Source organism: Cebidichthys violaceus, unplaced genomic scaffold (assembly GCF_023349555.1).
Source record: "Cebidichthys violaceus isolate CVI_PGR_0920_01 unplaced genomic scaffold, fCebVio1.0.p SCAF_17, whole genome shotgun sequence".
Lineage (NCBI taxonomy): Eukaryota > Metazoa > Chordata > Actinopteri > Perciformes > Stichaeidae > Cebidichthys > Cebidichthys violaceus.
Genome location: NW_027176340.1, coordinates 4,759,881 through 4,775,085, shown reverse-complemented (window position 1 = coordinate 4,775,085; position 15,205 = coordinate 4,759,881). Strand labels below are relative to the sequence as shown.

The following is a 15,205-nucleotide window of genomic DNA, read 5'->3' as shown; positions in this document are numbered from 1 at the left end:
CTGGTCATCATTAGCTCTGGAAATAATGTGGGGACACTTTGACTTCTCTGTGCTGTACGTATATGTAGGAGGTAGACTAAGACTAAATGACTTTAACCTAAAGTCGCTACACAGGAGAGTGATATCACTATAGCCTTACTAACCATCCTACAATATGTCCATTTTATATCTCTGTTAGTTAGCAGCTGTTTGTCCGTGTTGCTACAGTTCGCATGGCTGACTCTCCTCACCTTTTGCGTTCAACAGGTGTGGCGCTGGCATCCAGAACAGGCAACCTCAACACTTCCGAGATCATCAGCCCCACCACACCCACCTTGAGCAGCCACAGCCGGCTGGGTGGAGCCCCCACACCTCACCTCATCTCAGGTTTGGCCTGCGGCCACGGCATGGAGCACGGGAAAAACAACGGGGGCCTCGTGGGACTCCTCGGCCCTCCTCCAAAGGAGGAACGAGGGCGTAAGAGGATCAAAGCAGAGAACGGGTCGTCTCTTTTGGTGGTCCCCTACCCAATCCTGGCCTCAGGCAACGACCAGTCCTGTGTCACCATCACTAGCAAACCAGGAAAAACCTACAGGTTAGAAAGGACTTTTTCTAAAGATAGATGCATAGATAACCACGGTGCAGTGCATCTGACTCATGGCTCACAGTTGTTTTCAGATAATTAGCAGTCCAGTAGATACAGCAGGTTTCAAATCTCCCTTTACTCCTAAAAAAGGAGGAAATATAGTGATTATTGATTATTTCTACAATATAGAAAAAAAGGAATACAATTTAAACTGAATGTCCACCAGATTGGAGAATTGTCTTGGCTCACCTAAACATAAAGGCAGCCCCAGAACTGGTCATATAGAACAAGTAGGGTAACAGAACACAGCACACTAGTGAACAATATTAATACCATTCCTAAAAGAAAACATAGAATATTAATGCACAAAATAACATACTGTGGGAAAAATACATCTGATTTCCAAAGGCACCCCATCATGCCTCCCTAAGGTATCAACTGAGGAAATAAAGGATGAGAACTGTCAGCATGTTCATGGCCTTCTCTTGTCCTCTCAGTTTACATGGCACTCAGCATCAGCTGGGGGTTGAGATTAACCAATCACAGACTCTGGTGAGGGAAGACGTATTCTTTACTTGGGTACAAGTAGAAATGCAAGAAAACTACTAAAAAGTTTTGATTTCCAAATGTTCCTTAAAGCGGCTGTAATCCACATTAACAATGAATCACGAGACAGTCTAATGTGAAAGGAGTTGCACTTAGTGATGAGCCCCACAGATAATTTGCAGCTGGTTTTCTGGCCACAACTTTACTGTTTCGTTCCCTATTTTCACTTTCAGTCACAAGCAGGCGGTTGTGTTCAGCGAACAAGCCGCAAAAACTCACTGTACGGTACACTGTACATACAGTAGACCACCTGCTCAGCACCAAACGGCAGACAGACTCAGTTAGCAACTAAACACATAGTGGAGCATTTAGCAGCTTAAGAGACAGATATTTCCCTATGGAGCTGAAAGAGACTAGAAAAAATATTGGCCAGTCAGACACAAACAGACCCCAAATGAATGATAATGTTGCTCTCTATCTCCTGGATGTGTCAACTTTAACGGTGATCATATGTCAGTGTGATGTTTTACAGCTTGTTTCTTATGTTTATTGGAGGTTTAAGCGCTCACCGTGCTATACAGTACATTATATTTCAGTATTATGCAGTAGATTGATATGAGCTGATCATGTGTTTTGTATATAAAATATTTAGCTGCAGTGTAACTGGTAGCTATAGATGTTATGTAAATAGAAGAAATCTGTAGTCATATGTAGCAGCATGAAATATATATATGCTTGGGTCTCTGTGCGTGTCCTTTACATGTGTTCTCTGTCTGTGTCGCTGTGTCCTTGATACAGGTGTAAAGTTTGTCCGCTGACCTTCTTCTCCAAGTCAGACATGCAGATCCACTCCAAAACGCACACAGAGGCAAAGGCTCACAAGTGTCCCCACTGCACTAAGTCCTTTGCGAACGCTTCGTACCTGGCCCAGCACCTGCGCATACACCTGGGCATTAAGCCTTACCGCTGCTCCTACTGCGAGAAATGTTTTCGCCAACTCTCCCATCTGCAGCAACACACCAGGTCTGATCTCATCACAGCACGTCCATTACGTTTTCTTTTTTGTCATGTTATTGCTATTATGAGCATAAATGTATTGTGTTGTGCAGCATCAATCCTGCTAAATAACACACACACATATATATATATATATATATATATATATATACAGTTGTGGTCAAAAGTTTACATACACTTGTAAACAACATAATGTCATGGCTCTCTTGAGTTTCCAGTTATTTCTACAACTCTGATTTTTCTCTGATAGAGTGATTGGAACAGATACTTCTTTGTCACAAAAAACATTAATGAAGTTTGGTTCTTTCATGACTTTATTATGGGTTAACAGAAAAAGTGACAAAATCTGCTGGGTCAAAAATATACATACAGCAACATGAATTAGCAATTTTGGTGACTTAGAAAGTTGTGTCAATGAAATGAGCTTCATAGCATAGCCTCTTAACTTCTTGTGAGTGATTATGAGTGACTACAGCTGGTGACTTCTCTGAGGCCATTTAAATAGGGCTCACTGGATACAAACGCCCACAAACGCTACAATGGGAAAGTCAAAGGAGCTCAGCATGGATCTGAAAAAGCGAATCATTGACTTGAACAAGTCAGGAAAGTCACTTGGAGCCATTTCAAAGCAGCTGCAGGTCCAAAGAGCAACAGTGCAAACAATTGTTTGTAAGTATAAAGTGCATGGCACTGTTTTGTCACTGCCACGATCAGGAAGAAAACGCAAGCTATCACCTGCTGCTGAGAGAAAATTGGTCAGGAGGGTGAAGAGTCAACCGAGAACCACCAAAAAGCAGATCTGCCAAGAATTAGAAGCTGCTGGAACACAGGTGTCAGTGTCCACAGTCAAGCGTGTTTTGCATCTCCATGGACTGAGAGGCTGCCGTGCAAGAAGGAAGCCCTTGCTCCAAAAGTGGCACCTTAAGGCTCGACTGAAGTTTGCTGCTGATCACATGGACAAAGATAAGACCTTCTGGAGGAAAGTTCTGTGGTCAGACGAAACAAAAATCGAGCTGTTTGGCCACAATGCCCAGCAATATGTTTGGAGGAGAAAAGGTGAGGCCTTTAACCCCAAGAACACCATGCCTACCGTCAAGCACGGTGGTGGTAGTATTATGCTGTGGGGCTGTTTTGCTGCCAATGGAACTGGTGCTTTACAGAGAGTAAATGGGATAATGAAGAAGGAGGATTACCTTCAAATTCTTCAAGATAACCTAAAATCATCAGCCCGAAGGTTGGGTCTTGGGCGCAGTTGGGTGTTCCAACAGGACAATGACCCCAAACGCACATCAAAAGTGGTAATGGAATGGCTAAATCAGGCTAGAATTAGGGTTTTAGAATGGCCTTCCCAAAGTCCTGACTTAAAATCCCATTGAGAACATGTGGACAATGCTGAAGAAACAAGTCCATGTCAGAAAGCCATCAAATTTAACTGAACTGCACCAATTCTGTCAAGAGGAGTGGTCAAAGATTCAACGAGAAGCTTGCCAGAAGCTTGTGGATGGCTACCAAAAGCGCCTAATTAAAGTGAAAATGGCCAAGGGACATGTAACCAAATATTAGCACTGCTGTATGTATATTTTTGACCCAGCAGATTTGATCACTTTTTCTGTTAACCCATAATAAAGTCATGAAAGAACCAAACTTCATGAATGTTTTTTGTGACAAAGAAGTATCTGTTCCAATCACACTATCAGAGAAAAATCAGAGTTTTAGAAATAACTGGAAACTCAAGAGAGCCATGACATTATGTTCTTTACAAGTGTATGTAAACTTTTGACCACAACTGTGTATATATATATATATATATATATATATATATATATATATATATAGCTATAATGTTCTGTTTCCTAATGAGCAGAGAAATAGTAAGCTGTGGTGGAAAATTATTAAAATGCTTCATGCATCATACTTTAAATCACAGACTATGAACTTTATTAGGGTTTAAAATGTAAACTTCCCTGCAGGTATCAGAGGTATAAATTGTGTTACTTGAAAATGGTATGTTGACAGAAGGTTCCTTGTATTTGAGGTCAGTTCACCCAAATCACTTCCCTTTGATGATTTCTGCCGTAGCCATAGAGATAGTTTCTGTTTCAGAGAAGTTCCCCAATTGTGAATCGCTTTCCTAGAAACTCTTTTACTTAAGATATACTGTAGTTTCTATGAAAACTGCTGACAGTGTGATCTGGGATGTATCCTCCAGAAAAAACACTGATTCTGAAGAAGACAATGTCACATTTACCCTTCTAATGAGCGTCTTAATAAAAGGTTTAACATTAAACATCAAAATGGTACTTTTTGTAAAGACTTCATTGAAAAAACTGACCACATTTTCTTTGAGTTTTTATATTCAAATGTGTTTTGGGAAATTTCCCATTGCTCGATTTAACAGAGACAATGTTGTCATTAGTGTCCGTACAATAAACAGTAGAATTGTCTCTTAGGTTTAGTGGAGACATTCTCTATTCATGAAGTCAGATGTACAAAAACAATTCCTTTATCTATGATCTTTGAAAAAGAAATCAGTGACACTTTGAAGAGCTGATCACTTGCTTCATTAATTGTGTGTCATACAATGTTTAAATGATAGGTGCACAATTTTTTCAATGTCAGCAACTGCTGCAAAACAATTTCCCTGTTAATGAATAAAGTCTTTTCTCAGATAAACTTAAGAGAGCTGAGGATGTTGTCCCCTGCGTCACTGGAAGAGCAGTTGGGATTATTCTTTTCATGGCCAGTCTGAACAGGGGAAACGATTACAGCGAGAAAAACCTGTTTCAACATAGGCGGTATGGGCAAATACCCGCGAATTTTACGACAGAACGGTGGTAGTGATAAGACAAAAATTGCAAACTTATCTGTTAGCAGCACCGATAAAATGGTAGAGATCTCAGAAATGATTGTGTCACGCATTTCTACTAGAAGGGAGAAAATGTAATCTTGAAGTTGACGGCATTTTTTTGTAATTTTGGTGAACTGACCCTTTTGAAATAACTTGTAGTAGGAACTGTAGTTTCAGGTTGCTGTGTCCAGTTTTGTTAGTTAGGGAGGGGCATGCAGTGTAGAAGAGGTGTAGCGGTGCCCTTGTTTACTCTGCGATGGCCGCTTTTTCTTTTCAAATCTAATGTATGCATCATTTTTCAGAATCCACACAGGCGATCGGCCTTACAAATGCCTCCACCCAGGATGTGAAAAGGCTTTTACTCAGCTATCTAATCTGCAGGTAAACATTAACTGTTAAATCCTAGGCCACCTGTTTAACCAACCCCGTTCCCCACAGCTTACACTGTGAGGCAAGGTGACTCATTTTCAACATGTTTTTCTCCCCCCTGCTCAAGTCTCACCAGAGGCAGCACAACAAAGACAAGCCCTTCAAATGTTCCAACTGTTACCGTGCCTATTCAGACTCTTCCTCGCTGCAGATCCACATGTCCGCACACGCCATTAAAAACGCCAAGGCCTACTGCTGCAGTATGTGCGGCAGGGCGTACACGTCGGTGAGTTGGAAATCCAAAGTAACATTTTCTTCAAATCTGAGCTGACTGCAGCGGCGATGTCAAAAAAGTGTTTGTCTTTGTTTTTTTGTTGTTTTTTTTCCAGGAGACTTACCTTATAAAACACATGTCCAAACACACTATGGTGGAACACGTGGTGTCCCATCACTCCCCCCAGCACAGGACAGAATCTCCCAGCATCCCTATACGGATCTCCCTCATCTGAGCTCCTCACCCGTCTCCTGCCCTCCCATCAGAGACGATTCCTGTGATATCTGCGCTCCTCTTATGAACTTTGAACCCGTTAACGGGTTCCAAACGTGCCAGATTGTACAAGTATCTTCTGAAGAGGTGCTCTTTTAATGAGTGGATCCTCCTTTCCTTTCTTGCTGACCAGATAGTATTATCGGGGACATCCAAAGATGACTTCTCAGCACTTTCAGGCCAGGAAATGACAGGCCTAAAAATGTCGTTTTCTATGTGACTACACAGGGGGGTGGGGGGGGGGGAGGGGGGAAGAGTATTGCTCCAGGCAGCTACAGTACATGGAAAATCTTTTTAAACTTTTTGTGTAATAACAAGATAACATCGTCTTTTTTTATATGGTCCATTACTTTCTTTACTCAAGTATTTGCAAAGAAAAATATATTTGCATCTGAAAGAGTCTTCCATTAGCTGAGCATAAAGGAGAATGCTTATATAATGCATATTCATGTATATCTTGCCACTTGTTATGTCAGTGTTTGCAATGTTTCACCAATCACATGGCCATAACATTTTCATTACAGTATTCTTGACCCTGGCGCCTACATAGTCATGACGTGTGACTGATAATTAGACGAATCGATACATTTGCTTTTGTTGAAATGTGATGGAAAAAGGCTCAAGGCAGTCCTCAGCTTTCTTCTGTTCAAGTTGAATCAGTGCTGAAGGTCTCCTAAATTAAATAGCAAGGAACAAAAGAATCACACAAACCAAGCAAAAAAAAAACTGAATTGAAACTTTAATTGATGAGATGATTGTGAGCGCTTCTGAGTAAATCAAAAATGTGTTAACAGTCACAAAAAAACTAAAAATATGATAATTTATATGCATTTATCGTGCCAGATTCACCACAATATCAAATATTACAGTGTTAACCTTAAATTGAATCGTGCACTCTTTGATTTTTTGGTCCACTGTGGGTGAGCAAATGAATAAATGCAGCGGCAAGACTGAAATGTTACACCACACAGACAGATGTGTTACTTTCCTGGAAAGCATTAATAATGAGGTCCATCTTTTTGGTTTTCTGCTATAATGTGCAACTGAAGCATCACACGTCTTTAAATACTCCTTTTTGCCATTGTTTTATGACTGAAAACGTTGACATTTTATATGCATTTAAGCCTTAATTTGTTACAACTCTCTACGCTGTTGTTTTATCACTTTACATTTGCTTTTATTTCATAGCATGATATATACTGTAAATAAACTGTATTAACTGTCAACCTGTTTTTATAATAAATAACTATAATTACAAGTAATGGTGAAAAGCTTTATGTGTTCTTTGATTGTAAAGTGGTTGTACTGCAAAACGAGTTGAACGGTATAACGAGGTAAAGGATGCTCTTTCAGCATGCCTTCTTAATGCTGGCGAACAGAAGGGTCATCAGACCCTTTCTATATTGCCACAGGTGTTGGGTTACTCTTTTCACTCCACCCAAAAGTGGAGTGAAAACATAGTCGACCACTGAAACAGAGAGAGTATAATGTTTCAGTTGGCATTGATGAGGAACATTGGCGGTTAAGTAGCAGCAAAAGAGGAAGGAAGTGTCTGTGTGAAGAGAGATTGTGTTAACCTGTGATAAACAAAATGTGCTTCACATGAAGCCATGCATGAGAGATAAAATGTATTCCGGTGCAGATTCATCTTGGCGACAGTTGAGGGAGTGACAAACAGCCTACTACAACTTCCACAGGCTGTATCCTGTGTAGAGTGTGGAGCCTCTTAATTGGCATTATGGAATAAAAGGTGACTTGAAAAAATAGTATGTCTTGGAAAAAAACAAAACAGAAATTGGCATTTTGAAATAAAACATATATAAATGTATATAATTTAGTTGAACACAGTGGAGCATTTAGCAGTTTCTGAGACACATTTTTCTCAGGAGTTGGTAGAGAACGAGGTAAAAGTGAGTGAATATGAAATACTGAATGCTCTCTGTGAATGTATCTAGGTACATTTACTCAAGAACTGTGCTTCAATACAATTTCAAGATACTTATACTGTACTTATTAAGTTACTTTACACGTATAACCGATCATCCACTACATTTGTTTCACAGTGTTAGTTGTTTGTTACTTTACTGATTACAATTTAACGTAAAAAAAAAAAAACATATGATGAAATTTTAAAATACAATGGTGGTTTCCAACCTTTTGGATTATGAAAGCTGTGTCTGGTTGTGGCTTCTTGGCACGTTTCTATGAGTTGTACCAAAAAGATATTTCCCCTTTTAACTTCTCAGCTCTTTGAGGCTCAAAGGGGTAAAACCCTGCAATTTTTCCCAAAAAACAATGATTAGAGAAAAGTTTAAGAGCAATAACGACAAATGTGTGTATCAGAACTTTTCGTTATTTGTACTTCACTAATCATCTCAGGACCACTCAAATTTATCTTGTGACAATTTCAGTCTGTAGACTGACTATAAACCCCAAACAGGAAGGTCGGTGAAACCAAGGCTTAAAGGAACAACATACAACATTCAGTCCATCAATATAGCAGCAAACAACTATTTGCAATGTAAAAGTATAGTGGAGTAAAGTCTAAGCAGAGAAGGAAGTCGCCATTCCTGCCAACTGTGTGTCTATGTAACCTGCACATTAGGATTAGGATCTATGCAAAGATTTTAGGATCTATGCAAAGATTTTAGGATCTATGCAAAGATTTTAGGGTTTATGCAAAGATTTAAAAAAAAAACTGTATTTGACCACATCAGCACAGAGCAAATGAAAATAAAAGAAGAAAATAAACAATGGCTTAAAATACTAAGGAACCTCGTTTGTTATTTGAATCCTATTTAATGATTTGTTCATCTTGTATCTGGTTTTATGTCTTTGTAACTTACTTTGTAGCTTGTTTTTGAAAAGTGCTGGAAACATTAAGTTATCATTAGACTCATTATTACTACATGTCACTTTGGATGTTTGAGCTAATTTCCTACAAATTGTACCTCACGTCATTGCAAACCATTCTGTGGCATTTCCTTTCCCTTAAAGTGTTTTTTTTTTTGCATCTCAAAACACCATTTCCATTAGCTGCCATTTGATATGAAAGTCAATTAGCAGACTCTTAAAACTTCAGTTGTGTGTTCCAGCACAGTAATGTTATTGTTCTGAGGCAACATAGTGCAGGCTTTTCAACTCAGTCTGCACTCTAACTGCAGTACCATGGAAAACAATCAATAATTAATAATACCAATGTAGACCTGATGCTTATTGTCTGCTAATTGATATTTATACAATCTGGAGGAAAAAAAGAGGGGGAAAAAATGGTCAGCAGGAATACAATATAATACGTAAATAAATAGTTGTGGGACTAAAACTTGCAAGAAATACTGGTGTGATCCTTTACATCCTAAACAATCACCAGGCTAGTCATTGATCCTTTCTTTACAGTAGAAGCACTAATAGAACAAAGTACTGTCAGCTAAATGTACTTAAAGTGTCAAAAGTGCTCATTCTGCAGCAGAAAAGCCCATGTTACTGAAACACTATTCTAAATGGCGTTGTTAGATTATTAATATTGATGCATCAATGTAATAGAAAGCAGCATTTTACTGTTGCGGCTGCTTGAGGTGGAGCTAGCTCTGACTAATAGTCAGTCGGTTTAGTCCAGTGTTTCTCATAGAGGTGGGGCCCTTCAAAGGGAAACAAGACAAATGGGAGTTATAAGATGATTAACAGGGTACGGAAGAAGAAAAAACGAATACACAGATAACAGATTCATTGAATTTGGAACATTTTTTTGAGTCTTTTCTAATATTTTGCTTTTTTTTTATGAAATGTTGGATGATTTCACATCTGCCTCAGCCAGTTATGTAAATGAAACCATCCCAGAAGTTTAAAGGGGAAATTACTCTTTTGTGAAACGGCTGACAGCTCATAACACAGTTTTTGAACAAAACCCTGAAACAAGCCTTGTCAGGAGGGATTTACATACACGTTGGAGTCAGGAACTGTTCAATGACTGATTCAGGGTTGATATGAGTAAAGATCGCTTGGAGCTATTTCAAAGCTTCCATCGTTAAAGTACTAGTATATCTATCTATCTATCTATCTATCTAAACTCATTATCAATATGAGAATTATCACCACTCCGATGTTGTCACAAACGGCTCCATGTGATGAAATAATCATAACGCTAATGGGCGTGTTTAGGGTGTGGAAATCAGTATCGTGCGTGGAGGATGTTTCGTAATGGAGCCATACATTTAAAAAACAAACAAAAAAACAACAAAAAAAACGTCCGCGCGCGCAGTTTATTAATCTGACGAGAAGTGTTTCTGTCCTCCTGAGCTCCTACAGTTTTGCTTCTCAGGTGTGTGTTGACAGTCAATTATCTTGGTTGGAAACTTAAGGTTTTTTTTTTTTCTTGGTGCCATTTTAAGATGGATTACCTCTTAATAATTTAAAATCTGATTGTTTCCCTTTTTATTTTGGTGTTAACAGATTTACATCCACGCGGTCCTTCCCTCTTTTTTTTTTTTAATCAAGGGCGGTTTCGACATCAGTGAACTTCTGCTAACACAAAGATAATGTCAATGTAGGGTGTCTGTCGGCACATTAACGGTCCTAGAGAATGACTGTGGAGCGGCCACTCCACCTCTGCACAGGTTGGCTTAAGTACACACCTGTGCGGCGTTAAGGCGGATGAAGAGCGGAGTGAATTTAACGTGCGCAAGACCACACCTTTTGTACAGAGAGCCTCCCTTTCCACTTGTTGCCCGAGGACACGCAACGTTGCTGTGCAGTGTGACACATCGTGAGGGACACAACGACATCCAGGTTGAATCTTGTCCTGTAAATATTTTTGGACGACTTATGGATGTATGCGCGTGACAGCGACTCACAGGTAAGGTATCAACCCTTTTTTTTTTTTAAATGTCTCTTAGGAAATGTAGTATTTTTGTGTTTAGTTTGTTCAGTGGATAATATATGTTGGTTTACCTAAACGTGTTCAGTTCATGTCGCATGTGTACAGATTGTAAAGCCCTCTGAGGCAAATTAGTAATTTGGGCTATGCAAAATGAATGGAATAGAATAGAATCGGCCAACACTGCAAGGACTTTATGAGAAGGTTTTAGTCTGACTGTTGGATGCTACTTTACTTCCGGAAACGGCAACAAATAATACTCTTGTAACTCAGCCAGAGATTCTTAAGAGTTTAAACAACTAATCCTACTATTATAGTCTTTATGAGACACATCTAGGATTAAACCCATGGAAGACAAAAGCCCAGGGCAAACGCGTATATAGTAAATGTTACTTTTTTTTTATTACCTTAAATATGTTTCATTCTTTCATATAACAATATAAAAGTCAAACCCTTAAACACAAGCAGCCTACTTGCCTAAATGGATACGCTCTCAGAATTTGATATATATATACATTAAAGTATAATTTTAGTTTTGGTATCATAACCAATGTCAAAGGATAGTGCAGCCGTACTTTAGATTGGTGGATTTGAACCAATGAGCTTGTGCGTATAATCACTTTGAAAAGCTTTAACGCCCCCTTCTCTTTCCTCTTATCCATGAATCTGCTGCCTTCATTTTCATTTACATCACAGTTCATGGTCTACTGAGCTTGGAAGTGTTTTTCAACCATGGGGTAACCAACATCTTTTGGAAATTAACCTTATTGTTTCGGCTTTTGTGCCACACAGTTTTGCATTTTCTGAATTGAGATTCAGCGTTTAATCAGTCTGTGGCTTTTTTTTCCTTCCTGTAGACCTGTTCAGAAGACGAAGGGTCTTTTGAAATGTGTGCTCTGCATTCCTATCACGCTCTGTTTTTTCTACATAATATCTCCATCGTTGAGGTGAGTCTGTATTTCAATTTAAAAAAACACCACATGCTCTACTAGATCAGTTAATGAGCCTAAATGCAAACATAACATTGTTTAACTTTGGTTTTTGGTATCAGACTTTTATTAGGCCTAATGCCTATGGACAAATGCTCTTTGGAAAGTGCAAAGATGCTGGATTTTGACAACGGTGTGGACACCAGCCTCAACCTTTGGTAAGACCATTAAAGCCTTACGTTTCGACTGCACAGATGGTCATGAATCCACTGTTTACTCACCACTGAAAGTACTGGAACTAAGATTTCCCTTTCTAAAACGTCCAAATTGATTGATAATGAAAATGTGACCAAACACAGCATGACATTTTAGTGTGTATATTTCTACAATATTTTATGTTTTTAAAGCACGGCACTATTTAGCCTAAAATGTGTCTGTTTTCTCGCAGAAAATATAATTGAAAGAATTAATAAATGTAGTAGAGATGAGACGATCAATTGATTTGTAGATCGGCAGAAACATAATAGGCAACTATCTTGATAATGAATTAACCGTTAATTATTACCATTCTAAAGTAAACTGAATGTTTCTAGTTCTGAAGTTGTGTCACCTTCGGTGTCGGGACATTTCAAAGACAAAATGATCAATAGTATAATAACTGCAGCCATAAACTTTAGATTTACAAAAGGCCGATGTGGTTGATGCAGTGTACTGAAAAAAATCAGGTTACCCTTCCCAGTGTGAATGCAATATAATTATTAATATATCAAACTAGGGTATTACAGCAAATTAAGAGCACAGACTTCTTGAAACAAACGGTAAACTGGCATAATCCATGTTATAAAGATGTGAGATTTTCTTGATTGTAATGAAATCTTGGAATGCAAAAAGTGAAACAAAATAAGAGAGAGAGAGATTAATAGACAAGCTGCTGCTTGTTTGTTTTCTTTATCCGTCGTTTCCACAGTTCTGAAGAAAACATTCTTGTTGGGAGACGACATGTTTTCAGCGCTCTGGTACAATAGTTGCTGTGTTTGAAGTGTTTTGATTACAGCAAGCCAGGCATGACAAATACCTTTTTGATATGATAACATCTATTATTTTGGTTTGGTGAGTTTGGATGGCCTTGTTTGCACATGTTCAGGTTTAAGCGATGCAAGTTATAACTAAACGAACAACATGATAAATTGCCACAACAGTTGCGTTAGTGGATTTTGTGAGATTAACTGCAGTGCTGAGCTGCATGTTGGTAAAGAAGACTTTTGAAAAAAGGAATTCAGTATAGATGAATTTATTTTCATTATAATATTGCAAACTACAAAAAAAAAGAGGGGGGGGGGGGGAAAAAAAAAAAAAAAAAAAAAAAGTGCCCTGTATTTTCAGGTCAAGACCTGACGTACAAACATGTACATATTGGAAAGCCCCCATCATCTGGGAAGGAATGTTTGACCCTGACCTCTACGACCAGGTGCACAAGATGGAAGGCTCCTCTGTGGCTCTAACGGTGTTTGCTGTGGGCAGGTTAGTTATGAATTCTGTTTGGATAAAATGTCATCACCCCTGAATAAATCCTGGTCTGCCAACTGCTATTTCCTTTTTGTTTAATCGTGGTAACTAATAAGATGTAAACAATGCCGTTGTCCTCGTCTCCCCTCCCACCAAAGGTACCTGGATGCCTACCTCAAGAACTTCCTGAACTCATCAGAGCAGCACTTCATGCTAGGTTTGCCCGTGACGTATTACGTCTTCACGGATGTGCCAGAGAAGGTGCCGGACATCGAGCTCGCTCCTCAGCGAAGCATAAAGGTCATCAAAGTGGAGAGGAGCTCCAGGTGGCAGGACATCTCTATGATGCGAATGAAAACCATATCGGACGTCATCGAGTCGGACATTCGCCACCGCTGCACGCATGTCTTTTGCTTCGACGTGGATCAGGTGTTCACTGGCAGATTTGGCTCTGAGGCTCTGGGAGATTCTGTGGCTCTGCTGCACGCCCACTACTACCGCTTTCCGAAGGGCCTGTTTACGTACGACCGCAATCCAAAGTCTAAGGCGTACATGCGAACCGGGGATTTTTACTACCACGCTGCCATCTTTGGAGGCTCATGGAAGAGCGTAAAAGCGATGACTGAGGCCTGCTATCAGGGCATCATGGAGGACAAACGGAATAATGTGGAGGCTCTGTGGCACGACGAGAGCCATCTCAACAAGTACATGTGGCTCCACAAGCCGAGCAGGGTGCTCTCTCCGGAGTACTGCTGGGACACCAGTATCGGCTACAGGAGTGACATAATGGTCACCCGAGTTCTGTGGGCACCAAAATATTATGATGCACTTCGCACACCTTAGTGTGTTTTTGGAAGCAACGTGCAAAATTGCCTCCTATATTTAGTAAATGGGATGAGAACTATATAACAAACGTGACGCTCTGTTTGCCGTGCTCCCTGGCTCTTTATAGTTAGTGAAACATCTGCAAGTGTGGATTTTCTAAGGGAGTGACTACTTCTTTCACTGACCTCATGCTGCTGCCTAATGCTGCCAGTGTTTCATTGTCAATGATTGCATATTGTTAGTCTGTGCTAGCTCAGTTGTGTGTCAGTTTGTGAATTACCCCCGTTTCCCAAATCACCCTTTTTTTTTTTTTTTTTTTTTTTTTCTTTTTTTTTTTTTTTTTTTTTTTTTTTTTTTTATGGATAATACTTATTGGCCCTGAAGTTGCAGTGGCATGAGGAACTACAGTGAACGGTTTTTGTTGTTGGTTGTTTGTTTGTTTTTTTCTCAAATTGTCATGCACGATGTAGACTGCTTCATATGGTCTAACCAGTTTCTGAGAAAGATTGAAGGAAATGAGAAATCTCTTCTGTATATTGAGATGATAATGGGACAGGCTGGATATCGTCCTGGTGAATTACCAGTTCTCCATTATAGTCAAATATATAAGAAATTACCTTACGCAGTGTGTTTTCATTGTTCTGCAGCAGCTGTAGTTGTGTCTGTAGCTCTTTATCATCTTTCAGCTGACAGTGAGTGTTTTCAAAATGTTGCCTTCAAAACACACACATAAACCTTCACTAACCCATGTGTTACTGCAACATTGAGAGTTAGCATGCACATACAGCAGCTGCTGGATGGTGTGTGGTGGTTAGACTCTCCTACTTTTGATCCTGAACATTGTTTTCTTTTGTGAAGACGGTAGCTCTGAGGTTATCCAGGTCATAATGGGAAGTATCCAGCTGCTGCTTGAGGGAATGTACCTGAAAGGATAACAGGTTTTTGACATCATGTAATAGGAAACAAAGACCATTGTAGTCCATTTCTTCTTCTTCTCAAATTGTCATGCACGATGTAGACTGCTTCATATGGTCTAACCAGTTTCTGAGAAAGATGGAAGGAAATGAGAAATCTCTTCTGTATATTGAGATGATAATGGGACAGGCTGTCCCAATATATTTTTCATTTGGAACTCTGTAAAGTTTGGGTAGAAGCTAGGGATTTGATTGCCTAGACAAAT

General features: G+C 39.4%; 2 protein-coding genes across 4 annotated transcripts in view; both read left to right on the top strand.

The window, feature by feature from the left end:
- Nucleotides 1–7,114, top strand: part of znf362a (zinc finger protein 362a) — a 14,253-nt gene extending 7,139 nt beyond the window's left edge. For both annotated transcript variants that reach the window (XM_068712264.1, XM_068712263.1), the window contains exons 5-9: nucleotides 247–574; nucleotides 1,910–2,134; nucleotides 5,279–5,357; nucleotides 5,473–5,631; nucleotides 5,735–7,114. In XM_068712264.1, the coding sequence (XP_068568365.1) occupies nucleotides 247–574; nucleotides 1,910–2,134; nucleotides 5,279–5,357; nucleotides 5,473–5,631; nucleotides 5,735–5,854 (911 nt within the window). In that variant the 3' untranslated portion in view covers nucleotides 5,855–7,114. The remainder of the gene's footprint in view (nucleotides 1–246; nucleotides 575–1,909; nucleotides 2,135–5,278; nucleotides 5,358–5,472; nucleotides 5,632–5,734) is intronic.
- Nucleotides 7,115–10,259: 3,145 nt separating this feature from the next.
- LOC137873833 (alpha-1,3-galactosyltransferase 2-like) lies at nucleotides 10,260–14,646 on the top strand. 2 transcript variants are annotated; one of them, XM_068712262.1, is made up of 6 exons: nucleotides 10,260–10,744; nucleotides 11,462–11,502; nucleotides 11,623–11,712; nucleotides 11,817–11,912; nucleotides 13,078–13,215; nucleotides 13,359–14,646. In XM_068712262.1, the coding sequence occupies exons 2-6, from the start codon at nucleotides 11,498–11,500 to the stop codon at nucleotides 14,041–14,043; spliced, it is 1,014 nt and encodes a 337-aa protein (XP_068568363.1). In that variant the 5' UTR covers nucleotides 10,260–10,744; nucleotides 11,462–11,497; the 3' UTR covers nucleotides 14,044–14,646. The 2 variants fall into 2 exon arrangements, with proteins under 2 accessions (XP_068568363.1, XP_068568361.1); XM_068712260.1 differs by lacking the exon at nucleotides 11,462–11,502.
- Nucleotides 14,647–15,205: the final 559 nt, after the last annotated feature.